The sequence below is a fragment of the Leptodactylus fuscus genome, chromosome 9 (genome assembly GCF_031893055.1).
Source record: "Leptodactylus fuscus isolate aLepFus1 chromosome 9, aLepFus1.hap2, whole genome shotgun sequence".
NCBI lineage: Eukaryota > Metazoa > Chordata > Amphibia > Anura > Leptodactylidae > Leptodactylus > Leptodactylus fuscus.
The window spans coordinates 24,139,783-24,156,151 of record NC_134273.1 but is presented as its reverse complement, the minus strand read 5'-3'; the positions used below and the strand labels follow the sequence as shown (position 1 = coordinate 24,156,151).

Genomic DNA, 16,369 nt, shown 5'->3' with positions numbered 1-16,369 from the left:
AAACTAAAGCACTTCAAGGTCCATAGGAGCAAACAGCGTGCATATTGGGCTTGCATGAATATAAACACTGGAAGATTTGTAGCCATTAATCATCGAGGTGGGACACGCTATAAGCTTGGGCGGATCTTTTTATAAATGTTTCTTTTGTCTGAATATTGAGCAGAATAATTTAGAGTGTCAAATTGGTTACCACACTTGATAGCCAGAATGAATGAGGCGTAAAACACAGCAATGCACTTTGCTATACGGTGTTTATGTCATTTACTGAAATGGCGACTACCCAGATAAGAAGAGTTTGCCACGTAAGCTGCAGTAACACACCCTGCAAAACACACACAAGGGGAGCCGAGCGGAGTGCTAGGAAATGATCAGCTAGGACGCAGGATACTTGTAGAGTTAAAGCAGACACGTCACCTGTCCTGACGTGTATCATGATATAACTAATCTCAACCAACTTTCCTTAAAACTACATTGTTACTCCTATTAGAAAGGTATGAAGAAATTGACAAGTGGGTGTGTCTCTGCACAGCCTGATCCTTATATGATGGCAGTGACGGGTACTTTGACCACCTTGCCGAATTTCATTTCCTACGTCATCAGAACTTAGATCCTTCATACCTCATTGTGGCAGTATAGATGTAAAGATGGTGCACTGTGCTAATCCAGAAGGTATGAGAACAGCTATATTGTGCTCTGTATCTGCACCTTATATCTCTGGAGCTCAGGAGATTGTCATACTGAACATCACCAATACGTAATCTATCACGACACAAGAACTGAATTGCGCACTGTTGGCTTTCCCAGTACGTGCCTGGGCGGTGGAGATATTGGTGCCATTACTTTCGGCACCGATATCTCCCCACCGTCAGAAGGGTGGACCATACAGAGCAGCGTCATCACCGTGCTGTCAGGAACCCCCCTGACAGTACTCTTCCATAGCCTTGTATTGTCAGGGCGGGGGCAATGAACTGTAAGGCCCCGCCCTTTTGACAATAGGGAGCCATCTGTGCCAAAGCACCAATTATATGCCAGTTTTTTTTTTGGTTTTTTTTATAGCAAAAGCGTTCCTTCCATTATATTCAGTTGAAGGAATTTTCCAGATCCTTAAAATGGGGTCAAACACGTCAGAATGTTGAAATGAAATGACAATACCCCTTCTCCATGAGGTGCCATTCCCTCTCCACTAGTACCAGGGTCCCTTGCAGCCCCTTGTCATCGCATGGTGGTAAGATTCTGTGAATGAACAGGTGACAGTGAATAAGTGACTTCTTCCGTATTTAGGATGAATGACGTGTCCTACCCTGTATTAGCTAGAACAGAGATCTGCTCTTGAGAATACGGCTACCTTATGGCTCATTGATTTCAATGCATGCATGGGGGTATTGTTTGAATACTTGTTAGTCAGTGAGCTCATGATAGGATTGTTCATACTGAGCATTTCTTATAGGGATACTCCCATGTCTGACATTTACAGCACAGCAGCCACATATACCATCAATGTCTGGTGGATGCAGCTCCTATTCTGTGACCTGCCGCTATCAGAGAACAAGGATCAAGAACCTCCATTGTGAACAGAAAGGTGAATGTACAAGGCCTGGCTCCCAATTCTTGAGGTTTTTATAGCCACAGAATGCAATTTACATAGCAGGAATGCCAAAGTTTTGCACCCCTTATATTTGGTTAGGTGACTTATATGAGGAATCCGTAACACAACCTGCATGTACCACGGATTTTGTTCAGGAATTGATGCAGAATTGCAGGAAGTTCAGAGCATATCTGGGACCAAGCCTTAATTTCTTCTCCTTTCTTGGGTCAATTGCTTGTATGTTATCCAAGAAGAAACAGCCAAATATAAGTTTTTAATGTGATCTTGCGAAAAATGAATTTAGCGATCAGTGGGGGGTTCCAGTGGCCAGACCCCTGCTCACCATTATTCCGCCAGGTGCCATCATTTGCTATGGCTGGAATACCAATTGTACATGTTTTGGGATCCCCCATTACGGACCCCCGTGTACCGGTGTAACACGCCTCACACTGGCTATATATTCATTACTCCTTTGGCTCACGTATATTTTTGGATTTAATATCTACCATCCACATTTTGCAGATTTAGTCTGTGGAAAAATCTGTAATTGTCTGCCTGTTATTAATTTTTCTGGTTTGTCAGCTGGGAGCAGCGAGTGAGCGCAGAGGAGCTGGGACACGTCAATTATTGAGTGGATTAGAGGCGCAGGGATAGAGGGTCCCTCTCTGTCACTCCGCAGACAGCAGGACATGAGGCACAGCTGCTGGTTTTGACTACTGAAAGATTAATAGGCTAGACATGAATTATTGGCCTGCAGAGCTGGGACCAGACGTGGAAGACGTAAGCTTTCTGCTTTGTAACAGAGCAGCAGCGGAGCCATGTGTATAACCAGACGCTCTAAACTGTTCTTCCAGTTGGGCTGTAAACTATTCCCTTGTGGGGAGAGTTAGAAAGACGCAATGATCAGACATATTGCAGTTTGTGTGTCCTGAAATGGAAAATCTCAGACTCACGTGCGCTCATAACCAGAGGAAAACTAGAAGATGGGGAATTGGAAACTGGGGATGTGTGGGTTACGTGTATGGATTTACAGGGAAGGATCACGTAACGTAGTTTAGGCCGCACATATGAATAGTGTCTGACTGAGGTGCCTTGGGCCCACCAGATAACATGATTCTCAGGGCGCATCCTCCAATATTTGGGTATCGTCTGCTGGGCCATTATTCTGCCCACTCCAGGGTACTATAGGGGGGCAGTCTGAGCTCTGCACATGAATACAACACAGTGATATGGCTATTTACTATGCTAACACTTCATTGCCAGCAGGTGGCACTATAGACCATTTCAGATTACAGAGATCTGACACTACAGTTTAGCAAATTTCATTGCCACGGAGCCAGCGGATGGTACGCCACAGTCACATATGCGGCACTGAGCTGTGCAGCTGGGGAGGGGGGGGGGGGGGGGTATACGACTTCATCAATTTGCAGAAAGTGGCCTGTGCAAAGAATAGGGCTATTGGCCACACCAGATACATTATCATTTACGCCAATTTTGTGGCATAATTGATGTCACAAATCGATGCCAGATTGGCGCAGATTCTGTTCTAGATGCAGTGACTCCTGGAGGACGTGTCTAATTCATCACAAGGCACAGGTGCTGAGAACATAAAGACTGGCATATGGAGTACCAGTCTTCTTTTCTCCTGATACAATGAATTTTTGATCATTTATACTTATGGGTACCCCTTTAATTTGGGGTGAATATTGTGACCAGCCCAGGGATAATCACAGGCAAATATAGGAATTTAACAACTACCTATTAAAGGAGTTGTCCAGGACTATACTAGTGATGACCTATCTTTAAGAATAAGTTGTCATTAGCACATCAATGGGCTCTACTCCCAGCTACCCTATCAGCTGTTTGCAGCAGCTGCACTGTATGAGAACCAGGCACAGCGCTATACAGTGTGCAGTGGTCAGGAAAGGTACTACAAGCTCATTTCCATTTACTTAATACAAAGCTTGCATTAACTTCCCTGCTGAAACACAATGTACAACCTACGCTAGTTCCAGTGCAATGCAGTTGCTCTAACCATTATTTTGGGGTGCCAGGAGTAGTACCCATTCTCTGCTACTGATGACCTATCCTTGCACACTGATCTATTAATTGCTGTGTCCCGTACACACAACTGTACATTTTCACAGTCCCATATGTATAGGGCAACAAGCCAGATGCAAAACTCAGGACAGGTCCTATTCCTGTATTTTTTTTGTGGCCCGTGCTCACCAACATCGGTGAATGTGACCAAGGAGGTACAGGCAGTACACGGATGCCATGCTGTTTAATCACGGCCCGGGCACACAGTTGTACACGTTGCCTGACTCTGTCTCACTCACCTGAAGGGATGCAGCACCAGCATGGAATACGTTATAGATAAGTACTGACTAGTGTAACTGTAAATTGAGAACTGTTGTGAGATACAACACTCACTAGAAAGTGCATTCAAAGCAAGTAGCTTAGGAAGGCGGTGGAGCTAAGGAGTCCAATAAGTGGGGAAAAATGCATTTTTCTCTGATCAGATATATTACAAGGAGTCTTACCTTCACTTGTACTACTGATTATAGGGGGTTCTCTCATCTCAGGATTTCAGCTGCCCTCCTGTCTCCTCTCCTGGTCTCCAGCTCATTTTTACATAAAGCTCCTGTTTGCGCGAAACAGCACGGTTATCTCTGGATTAACAAACACCGGAAACAGAGACTGCTAAAGAAGCTTATCTAGCACTTGTCAGAAAACTCAAAAACGAAACCCATATGTAGTAAGAGAAGAGAATACAGGAATCCCCATCCTGATCTGTCAGCAGGTCTGTAACATAGGCAACCAGCTGTAGACCGAGTTTGGCTGTATACGGCAATGTATTGGGTAAAAAACATCAGTTAGCTTCAGTCTGAATATGATCCTTGAGATAGGAATACCCCTTTAAGCAAATTTGTTAAAAGTACAATGACCATAAATAGGAAATCTGATATATAATACAAGTTTTACAAAAATGGTTCACGTCTTTGAATACTACTCGCTCATCTCTAGATATTATTCTATCGAATATCTCCCCGCCATAGGTATTTGTGTAAGCGGATGAACACCAAGGGGTTAAGAAGCATCGAATAGTCGATGCGTTTAACCCCTTAGTGTTCGGCCGCTCACACGAATACCTATGGCGGGGAGGTATTTGATCGAATACTACTTGCTCATCTCTAATAATATCCTATGCAGAGTAGATCGCGCCCTGCCAGTTATAGCACAGGGTAGGTCCATGAAAGTGACAAGAAAAAAGGAACAAAAAGAAGGTTTGTAAATTTATTTTTTTATTTTCAGTAGGAAATAAAGACCCGGGGACAGTGTACGGTACACACACACACACATTCTTAAAAGTGCTCACACACAATCACAAAGAAAACAAGAAACTGAGGACCCGCACCTCCCTGCAAGAGATCATTATGCTGGGTCCTCACGTCAAACTGTGAGGGGACACTAACACCTCTACTGGCTAAAACCGGAATTACACATCAGAGGCTTCTGAAAAACTGTATTAAGCTCATAACCAATGTGCTACAGAGTTCACCTTTCTCCTTGTGCGTATGTCAGTCGTTCTAGAGTTGGACAAGCCGATTTGAAAACCATTTTTTTTTTTTTACAATTGGGTTATAGTCTCATTGTATTGTAAGATCTAATTGTTTTATGTTACAACAAGTCATTGGATGACTGATACAAAAGACTGATTGATAAGGCACTGGTGTTATAACCAGGTTTTCTACCGCCAACCTCATGGAGCATGCTCAATGCCACGCGGCATGGTCACTGCCTGCTCCCCATGAGTTCCAGTATTAGGTCCCGGGCTGTTTTACAGCTGCTTTATTACCATTTCCTTAATAAACTTGTGTCTTCATGGATTGTGCTGCCCTAAATATCACTATCCTGTGATGAAGAAGGACATCTACGAATTCCTTATGGCTGAAATATGGCGTTTACCTGCTAGGTTATAGATTCATATTGTTCCTGAGAGTAAAGTGATCATGGCAGGCCGGACTGATGTGAGCCGCCTGCCAAGGTCTGTTGGATTTGATGCGGACCCTGTGAAACCTTCAGCTGGTTCCTGTATTCTATTTGTTTAAGGAAAACTTCATCCAAAACTTTAATGCAAAAAAAGGAAAAATTCCAAATACAAAATCAACTGGATTCCATTTGAGGGAAGAGTGAAAACCTTTCCCAAAAAACTAAAGGGAAAGTCAACAGGGTGCACCTATATAGTTCAGCCCCATTTGAGTAGACCAGTACTATAAAAGGTGAAGTGATAGTTGTGGGTCCTTTTATATGTTCTGCATTGGGGTCCAAGAGCCTTGTTGCACACCCCTCAAATCTGGTCAAGTATCCTGGTCCTTGGTGGGGGACGGTGGGAATCAATTATTACAAGGCTATGTTCGTGGAATCTTGGTATTGTTCACTCTACTGAGATTTTTTGTGTCCCCCGCCCCCCAAGAGTATCTCCAATTATAAACCATTTCATATATGAACAGTAAGAATGACTATAAGAAATCTTGTAATATATCTTCTTAATGAAAAATGCTTTCATCTCCATTTATTTGTCTCATCACTGCATTTCTCTCCCTCCCTCCAGAAGCCCCTTTGCTACCCCTCTCCTCTTCATAGACGTCTATGTTAGAAGTATCGCAATCTCTGTGTGAAGTTTTACAGTCCATATCCACCCTCCAGATACTGGGTCTATTAGTCAAAACTGAGGAAGTCTGACAACTGGAGAAAGAAGCATTTTTCTTAAATAACATATTATGAAGATTCTTATATTCACTTCTACTATTCATTTATGAAGTCGTTTTATAATCGGAGGAATGCTTTAAGGTTTTGGATGGAATTTCCCTTTAGTAAAACTGAGTGGATGTGTCAAGTCAGCAGACCTAAGAACCTTTCTAAGAAGCGTACTTACAAATGCTGAATGTCAACCATAAGGCGAGGACTACACTGCTACCTATGAATGTCACTGAATGATGCCTGGTTATCACATACAAACAGGCTGGGGCTCATACATTTCAATACTTTCATGATACATGTAAGTTTATCTTCTCGGCGTAGCAGGACGTGGTACTTCTCATACCCAAACCCCCTGCTCAGCTCAATGGGCGCTCCACCTGCCACCAAACATGTACCAGTCAATTGTTGACAAGGTATAATAATCCAATGGAAGAATCAATGGCAGAACGAGACAAAGAAAAAGGAAAGAATAAAGAATAGGTGGTGTTTGCTTCAGTCCTTATCCAAAAAAAGTTATCTAGCAAACATATATATATATATATCTATACACACCGTACAACTATATACAAATGTACAAACATAATAGTCTCACTGTATTAGGGATGAGGTGACTGTATAAGTGGTGCACATCATATAGCTATAATGTATAGGTTTTACAATGTGACATATGGAGACAAGCTGAAGATGTCATTTGTATTACTAGAGAAATACATCCCCTATATAAAAAACGCCCGCACAGTAAGACCCGGCCAGTTCATTTGTACAGCTTCTAAACCCACTGAAGAGGTATTTCCGTCTTGGACATTAAGAATATCGCATAAATAGATGATTGTCCTACCTCTCAAGAACGATGATTCTCCAACCCCATCTTACAGCCGGTGTGACAGGAGAGGTGGCTGCACATGCGCGGTTCACTCCATTCACTTCTATGGGAGTTCTGAAAAATAACCGAGCAAGAATGCCTGGTAATTTTTGGAACTTCCATAGAAATTAATGGAGAGAGACACAATGCCTAGACACAAGTTGGGATAGTAGTGGGTCCGTAGAGGAGGGAGTTGCACCCATCAGACATTTATGGTATATCTTGTGAAAACCCTTTAAAGGTTCTGCTTAGTAATATTTACTAGCACAAAGGTAAGGAAAACCAAGATAAGAATTTAAAGGGATTGTACCATGTTATCTAAAGATAGACCATAACCTCATGATTGATGGGGGTGTGACTGATGGGATTCCCATCCATCTGAGAATGGGGTACGGTTCTCCAGTCTTGATGGACGGCAGGCTGAGTATGTGCCCTGCCACTCCATTCATTCTCTATGGGAGTACCAGAGATAGCGGATCTCTGGGCTACGTCTGGGGCTTCCAATGAGAACGATGGAGCAAAACAGGAGAACCTGACCCCTATTCTCTGAAATGGTGTTGGTCCCAGCGGTCAAACCCCCACCTATCATGAAGATATCCTCTACCCTAGGAAGAGGGCGTAACTTCTAAACTAGGTACAACCACTTTAAGGCAAGGAATTTACTAAAAGTGACAGTGGAAGGATCTGAGGAAAGGGACATGTGTATTACTACCAATTGTGATATTAACCATTAAATGTGCACATTATCCTAAAACAAGTTTAAAGGGGATGCCTTATCAATGTGATAGAGGATAAATTCATAACATATACCATCAGTGTCTTAGGAGTAGGGTCCTAACACTTGGCCCCTATAAAATAATCAAGTAGACACAAAATCTAGAAGAGGCCTTGCCATATAACTTACCACTGGGTCAGCTCTTTCTGGGCTGCCGAACGCATGGCCATATACTTATTATAATATTATTAAAGCCAATGACTGACCATGTGGCCATCTGGAAGAAATTGCCTACAAATCAGGAAGTCGCGATAGGGGCGGCTTACAGTTCTGGACCGCACAACATTGTAGTGGTCACCGGTGTCTGTGATGAGAATCTCTGATGTCAAGATGGAAATTGATGCCGCCTGCTGATGTAAATCAATACTTTCACCATCAACACCCGTATGGGTGAGCAATGAAGGGGTCACAATGTGGGGTCAACCCCTTTTTTCCCTCTTAAAAGAGGATAACATCTTGAAGATATCCCATCACAAACACCACCTATTTACAGGGTAGGTGATCAATGATCGGATGGAGTCTGACTGCTAGGACCACCACCAGTCACTAGAGCGAGGGTCCTGAGCACCTCAATCTAGATGCATGGAATGTTGAAGTTTATGGGACAGAAAGGTTAGCGGAGCCCACCGCTTTAGAGGAGTCCTATCCATAAGGCAGGCTATCTTAGGTGGGTGGAGGTCCCTGCTGTGCTTTTATTAGTGGCCATCTGTGTCCCATAGACTGGAATAGGACACCGCTATTAAAAGTCGTTAGTGAGTAGAGATGAGCGAACACTGTTCAGATCAGCCGATCCGAACAGCACGCACCCATAGAAATGAATGGAAGCACCTGTGACGCCGGCCGGCCGCCGGCAAAGTCATCGTCACAGGTGCTTCCATTCATTTCTATGGGTGCGTGCTGTTCGGATCGGCTGATCCAAACAGTGTTCGCTCATCTCTATTAGTGAGCAATTTCTAATGAATAACCCCTTTAATGCATTTACCCAATATGTAAAGTTTAGGATATGCCTTTTACAATTCCAAAAATGTCAGCATCTCCACTAAAAAATGGAAGGCTATATCACGTTTGGCCATTGCAGTCTTTGCGGAGTCTGATATATAGGGCATGGATAAATTTGAATTAAGAGATTGAAGCAAACACCCCCCTATATAGACACAGCTGAGCGCTATAGACAGCATTATTGCCAACCACACGGTTGTACATGTAACTTTTTAACAATAAAAAAAAAAAAAAAAAATTAAAAAAAGTCCATAAAATTAACTTAAAACGAATAATACTGCTGGCTTTGTGGGACTTGGTTGTGTTGTAAGCATAGACTAGTACAGCCGCTCTACATTTATGAAGCAGGTTCTCACCCGCAACAATAGACGAACCCTTCTAAAGCACCATATTATCCTAAGGTGGTCCGAGACCCTACCTTGTGTGAGTAATACCCTATCACCACACCCCTGGATACTCGCTGAACCCTAGACTACCTCGCCCTATCCCTACAGTAACACTGTCCATTCTACATTATGTCTTTTAATAACCAGGCTTTCTAATAGAAAACCCAATGTGTTCATATATACAGGTTAAAATAGAAAGAATCAACCCCCAAAAAAGGTCCAACACTTCCTTCCCCATAACCAGTGAGTTTGACAATTGATAAAAGCTAAAGAAAAACCAGTCACAAAGGACTCCAGTGAAATACACATCCGTGAATCCGCTCAGACTCGCGCACACGCTATTTGGTGTTACGTTTCAACACTCACATTTTTTTTTTTTTTTTAGTTTGTCTTTAAGGCAGTGGTTTGCACAGATTGGTTCCGTGAACAAGAAAAAAAAAAAAAAAATACTAAGTATATATACATAGGCTATCTCAACATGAGGTCCATGGCTGATCCTGTCCACAACTGCAGGAGTGCGCCTTCACCCGCGCCGGGGGCGTTAACGGACGTGGTGGTGCAAAGAGTAATGTCCCTCCTTCCTTCCTCTTCGCTGTCAGTGCTAAAAATGGGATCGGTTTTGTTCATTGCTTTAAGGTGCTGCTGGCCACAGACGGGCAGGGGAAGCCTCACAAATGTCCAGGCTCGTCATTCACCTCCCCCTGATGTCTGGGGCACAGTAAGAGGAGACAGTCTCTGGGAAAACACTGGGAGGATCACTCAAATGTCATCAGGTTGGCCGGGACCTGTGCAATGAAACGCAAAGATGTCACATGTGCCTGGACTGTAAGTAAAGGGACTGTCATACAGGTGGAAATGGCATAAAATGAGAAAAGACCCATTACTTATCTGATCTATCTCCCCCTGCTCTGATGCTATCTGCTGGTCTTTGCTTAGCTGCACCCCGATACCCTTGTGACCACTGTAGCCCATCACTGTCCTCAGTAGTGTAAGGAGTGAGACCACTAGTGGGCAGCAGTGGGCAGACGGGTTGACAGGGACATCGCTGCTGCAGCCAAGTAGACTGTCAGGGAGCATCTGAGTTTTGGCCCTGGAATGGTGAGGGATATAACCACGTCAATTAAGGGTCATTCGTTATTATGGGCCCCCTAGCCCAAATGTTTTTCCATTTTGAGAAACCCCTTTAAATATATAATGGAGAACAATATCGTCGCACCCTCTTACCTGTTGCCTGTTACTTTGGCAGGCAGCGCTTAGATGTTTGAACCACAACATGGCGTTCACACGGTTCCCTGCCTGGAATTTGTAAGAGTTTCCTGTGGGATGGAAGAACAAAAGGATGAATATATATTGTACAACAGTGCAGAAGCCTCTGGCACCTTGACCATTACAGTCCAGGTTGCGGCCACACATGATCTCTCCATTCACGTCTAGGGAACACAAAATGAATGGTGAGAACATGCGGCACCACCTCTCCATATTGGTGCGGCAGTTATGGACCCCAGAGGTGGGACCTGCCATCTAGGAGACCTTTATCTATCCCCATCCCTTTATGCTATGATGGTCACTGGACTTACCCTTCTCAGAGTCTGTAAGTAGAAAAATATCTGGGTGCTCGGGGTCATCGGCCATCATAACCATCCAGCCTACTACAGATACATTTTTCGTTGATGTGGACTTGAACTGAAAGAACATAAAAGCATAAAAAGTATTGATCAGCGTGAAACTTACTTTCCCAGTATTTCCAGGACAGATTGCAGTCCATAGAAGCTGCAGGGTATATGACTATGTCATGTTTACGCTGGACAAGTGGGATTTGGTGAACTTAAGGTGCCATAATAAAGCCTACACAAGGGTCTACATACTGGAGTGCAGAAGGTAAGTCTCACTGACTGTCAGGGTCATTGGCAATAACTAATATGTAACTGGATAATGGACCAAACCCTGTAAATCATAATGAAGTCTTGGAACGTACGTAAATAACATACAGAGTGTATCACTGCCATTCTAAGTTTAGGGAACTTGCCAACTTAATTCTGAAGGGAGCTATGATGACAATTGCATAGGACAGATACTGCGCCTTGTAAAGCAGTAGGACTATATGCACACTGCTGTACTGGTTACATTATAATCATATCTGCATTCACTTGAACATTGCGTGTGATTATCTGCAGATAACTGAGGCCAACTGCACATCACACGGTAAACGGCCGACGATCTGCCGCAGCCATATATAGCTTGGTGTCTACAAGACGACAATATTTTATCTCTTGACTTTTTCCTGTTCCCGGTGGATTCCTGTAATCTATAACTGCATATACATCATGTCACCGGATGACCGGCATCTCTTGTAAATCCACAGGATGGCTTTACAAGCCATATATAATCCTGTAAGATCTACAGCGTGTATATACTGCGTATATGTATATAACCTCCAGAGGTAGCAACTCTGGGAAAGTAAATTGCCTGTATATTTCTGTAGACCACAAGAACCAAATAAAAGACAATACGTGGCGGTTTACTGGGGCCAAAAGCCAACAATAAACAGATTATGTGAGAAAGATACAGGAAAATTACTGTAGTAGAAGACGTCGGTAACTCCAAGAAAATGCATCTTAATGTGAGTGTATTAATGTAGATTTACACACACATTATATAAAAGCCTACTATAATATTATAAGTGTGAATGTTTGTTCCTCCATCACGCAAAAAAAGGCTGAATGGATTTGAATGAAATTTGGCACATAGGTAGCTTGTAACCTCGATTAATACATCGGCTACTTTTTATCCCAGTAAATTACATAAGTTTCACGACTGTTATGAATTTATATCCATATACTATATTAAATTGCTGTTGCCTGCAGAAGAATCAGCTAATTGGAGTTTGCTGATAAAGCCTGGTCTGTTATCTCTCTATGTAAACACATAGATAACACTGAGTCCACTGTGTGCAAGCCTCTGCATATTATCCAATCTGGTCCAGTGCTGAGACACTGACATGGGAAAACCCCTTTAATCCAAATTGGCAGTTTGCCAATTTTAAACATTCCGGGAAAAAGAAAATCTAGTTTGTCACAAAATTCTAAAACAATGAAAGCTATGAAGGTAGCCAGAAGTCACAGAGTTCTCAAGCGGAGCTGAGAAGGATTGAGCAAGCTAGGCGTCCACGCCTCTTAGAGCAGCCAAAACGCCGGAGCAGCTGGATCATCAACGCCAACAACACGCTCATTATATGGCGTCGCAGCCAGCTGCTGAGATGCCGGAACAATCACAGGCACGGTGCAAGGAACAAGTTCAGCAGCAGGACAGCTTAAGAGCTGTGAAAATGCCTGCCATGACAGGCCCAGGGTTTTATTGCATAAATGTCTATACATGACAGGTATAGAGATGGAGATGTAAGCTATAAAGTGAATACACACCACATCTAGAACACGAACATAGCAGCTAGCCTATCGCCGCAGCCACATACCAAGTCTCTGGTGGGCCAACCTAGTTAAACTGATTGGTGTAGTAATATACTAGCAGATAACACCGCACTACTAAGGATACAGGTACGTCATCAGCAGCCATAGCCTAGACCTAAGCGCAGCAGGTTTACGAGTATATATATCCCAGTATGATGCCTTGCCAGAAATCCCATATGAAGTGCCTCCATGCTCTACATGGAACGTCTTGCATGCTTTAATCATCGCTCCTCTAAACACTGCCATTCACTCCACGCTTTGTTCTCGCACACAGAACATTTCCACATGATCGGTTTTTATTGACAACAGACATGACCAAAAATGCATTGTCCCTGACAAAGGAATAAAGGGGATTACTGACGTAAGCGCCGGATCTCGGCTCTGCCAGGAAAACACATTCCAGCGTAAATGGCCTCATACAAGAGAATTGGAAAGATGGCAGACTAAAGAATCTGTAACCTAAACAGTTAATCTGTCTATACACATTAGATGGAGGATGAACAATTCGGTCAATTCTGGCAAGACCACGCTATTATCTGCGGTGTATGGGGGTCCCTGACTCTTGCTTGTCAAGAAGGGTTGGCCATATTGGATTTCAGCATGTCTGATCCTTTTGTTCTTAGGAAGATGAGATACTTCTGGAGGGGTCCAGCAGCTTACTCTCCTCTACCCACTGGTAACATATGTATATTGGGGAAGGGGGGGTTAGCAGAGCCAGGTATTGGCCGAATGAACATTTGATCGCCAAGAATCTCATGTCAATGCCTATCCTAACCGCGCATGAGCAGAAACCCCCTATAAACAGCATCACTTAATTTACAGGCTACTAAACTCCTGGTACCAACAGTTATGGAGCTGAACCATTAGGAACACGGGGCTAGAAATATGTGAACAGATGTAAAGGAGATCAGACACATTAGATGAAGGTTGGCTGAACCCGTATATTTCACGGGCACCGTCTGACCTAATCTAATGTGATTGGTGGTGCCCTGGTTCTGGGGAACATGTTGAGCTTCAACAGGCCTGATCCTTTGTTCTGCAGGGATATAATCTTTTGTCGACTTGCTATCGTTTTTCCCGAACATATACGAGCTCATCCAAACTAAGCATGCAAGTGTATTGGGGTTCACCAGCTGTATTAAGAATTTGACTGGCAGCCATGTAAAGACCTTTCACCACTTCCCTCCACCTCTCTGAATACTTCAATAGGTGCTGCTCCACCAGTTCTTGCTCAGTTGCTATTTTTTTCTCTAGCCCAGGGGTCGGCAACCTTCAGCACTCCAGCTGTTGCAAAACTACATCTCCCAGCATGCATACTTGCTCTGCTGGTCTTGGAACTCCCATGGAAGTGAATGGAGCATGTTGGGAGTTGTAGTTTCACCGCCAAGGTTCCATGGCTAAGCTAGTGGGCATACGTCCTTAGCTGGGAAAGAGTGGAGTAAGCCATTGTCAGGTATCCCTGATGGAAGCTTATCCTTCTTGCATGACCGACCCTTCTTTCCCCCAACATCTACACTATGACCACCATACACATTAGATGGTTGACTGGTGGACTACAACGTTAGCAGGTACGGCTGACCTTCATGTAAAGTGTACAGGCCCCACACAATGACAGATGTCACCCATTTACTACTTACATGTTTCCTCTCTGTGGCTTTTAGGGATTTTGCTGCATAGTAGATGAGCTGCGTGCCGCACAATACTGCCCAATATTTGGTCCAGGACGCAACCTATAAATACAGAAAACACATTTCATGTTACAACAAACTGCCCATTTCTCCAGGCCACACTATAACATCTACAATAACGTTTCCAAAGAAAGGAGAGTACTTGTAGTGTGACAGAAAGTTGTGCAGACATTATAATGAACCTGGTGGCCCGGCCTACAGATCAAGAGAAGCGTTTTGGGTTCCAGGTCTCACGTGTGAAGCCATCCCTTTAAAAGTCTAGGGGACTATTGAAGAATTGCTAAACTATGCACTGGGTTATCTGTGTCAGTCCCATACACTTTGCATGCTACATGTGCAATCGCTGTGCCATACTGGCCTTGTTTGGCGCACTAGCCTATACCTTTCCAGACATAGGGGTCCAATATAGGCAATGTTAATAGCTCATTCCACTATACAGACTTCCCTGGAAGACAATTTCTAAACAGTTTAGGTTTGCAAAAAAAATGGTGATTCTATTTTGTAGTCTAACCCTAGGTGGCGCTCTGCTGCAGAAATACACATATAACGGTGAACAAGGTGCACAAGCCTAAAGGTAAAGGGACATCATCCGGTGGTCGCCATTAATAGTGTCATTTGCAATTTATTTATTTTTTTGCGATTACAATTGGATTCCCGGCCGTCTTACCGTTGGCTTTTTGCCTTCTTTTAATAACGTCTTCCTTCGTAGAACCCCCTGTATGGTCACCGCTCCGGGATACAAGTGAACTGCCAGTTCTGCTGAATCTGCAGAGCTACAAAGAGAGACAGACCTAATGATGGCTGAAGACACTGGCGTCTATTTGTCACTGTCACCGGACGTCTGCTCCCAGGACTAGATTGTGGGAAACAGCAGAAGCCGGTGGAAAGGAAACGCGCTAGGTCAGGCATCTGAGCGGGACAGACATCAAACGCCTACTGTATTTGATGAGAGTCGCAGGCATTCGGCAATACACAACACGCGGGAACACACATCATATGATAGAGAGATCAGACGCCTGGCCGTAGGTCATATGACATCAGGATAATTAACCCTTCACCCACTCAGCGCTAACCCTCAGATGTCTAATAGGTTAACAATGACTAGTCCCAGGCCAGTTGTAGGCCAGGCCATCATAAACGGAAAAACATCATCTGTCCATGCCAACAGCAGGGAAAGGTAAAAATACGTAAGTTATAGTACCCAGAATGGAGGCCTTTACGACTGATGTCATGTGACGCGGCGCCCGTTCTCTCTCTTGAATGGAAGGTTGTAAAAGTAAAATTACAAACAAAACCTCAACATGAAAGAGCATTTCCACTTTGAAGAAAAAATATCAATAAATCCAAACTTTAAGCAAGGTTCACATCTGGATCGGAGTCTACATAGGAGACCCTGGTGCAAGTGTGAACCAAATCTTAGACGTATCATGAAGTCAAAATGTATTTAAAGGGAACCGGTCATAATGTGTGAGCTGTAGGTGCCATGTTATAGAGCTGGAGGAGCTGAGCGGATTGATATATAGGTTTATGGGAAAAAATTCAGTAACATCCATTAAATATTCAATTAAAGCCATGTATACTCTAGGCTTAGGAGTCCAGTGGGCGGTCTGAGTAGGACCAGCCCACTGGACTCCTAAGGATACAATGAACAGGAACTGAAATTAATATGTAACAGGTTCTACTGAATTTTTTCCCATAAAACTATATATCAATCCGTTCAGCTTCTCCTGCTCTATAACATGCTGCCAGCGGATCGGACATTATGTTTATCCTGAATTTTTTGTTATTTAAAACAACAAAAAAAATTAAAATAAATAAAACTTACGAAGTGTTGCCATGTTTCCCA

The 16,369-nt window shown here is 43.4% G+C and overlaps 1 protein-coding gene across 2 annotated transcripts in view; it reads right to left on the bottom strand.

The window, feature by feature from the left end:
• Positions 1-9,206: 9,206 nt before the first annotated feature.
• Positions 9,207-16,369, bottom strand: part of RALGPS2 (Ral GEF with PH domain and SH3 binding motif 2) — a 111,993-nt gene continuing 104,830 nt past the window's right edge. For both annotated transcript variants that reach the window (XM_075287454.1, XM_075287455.1), the window contains 5 exons: positions 15,191-15,296; positions 14,473-14,565; positions 10,949-11,054; positions 10,596-10,687; positions 9,207-10,156 (listed from right to left, as the gene is read on the bottom strand). In XM_075287454.1, coding sequence (XP_075143555.1) covers positions 10,127-10,156; positions 10,596-10,687; positions 10,949-11,054; positions 14,473-14,565; positions 15,191-15,296 — 427 coding nt within the window. In that variant the 3' untranslated portion in view covers positions 9,207-10,126. The remainder of the gene's footprint in view (positions 10,157-10,595; positions 10,688-10,948; positions 11,055-14,472; positions 14,566-15,190; positions 15,297-16,369) is intronic.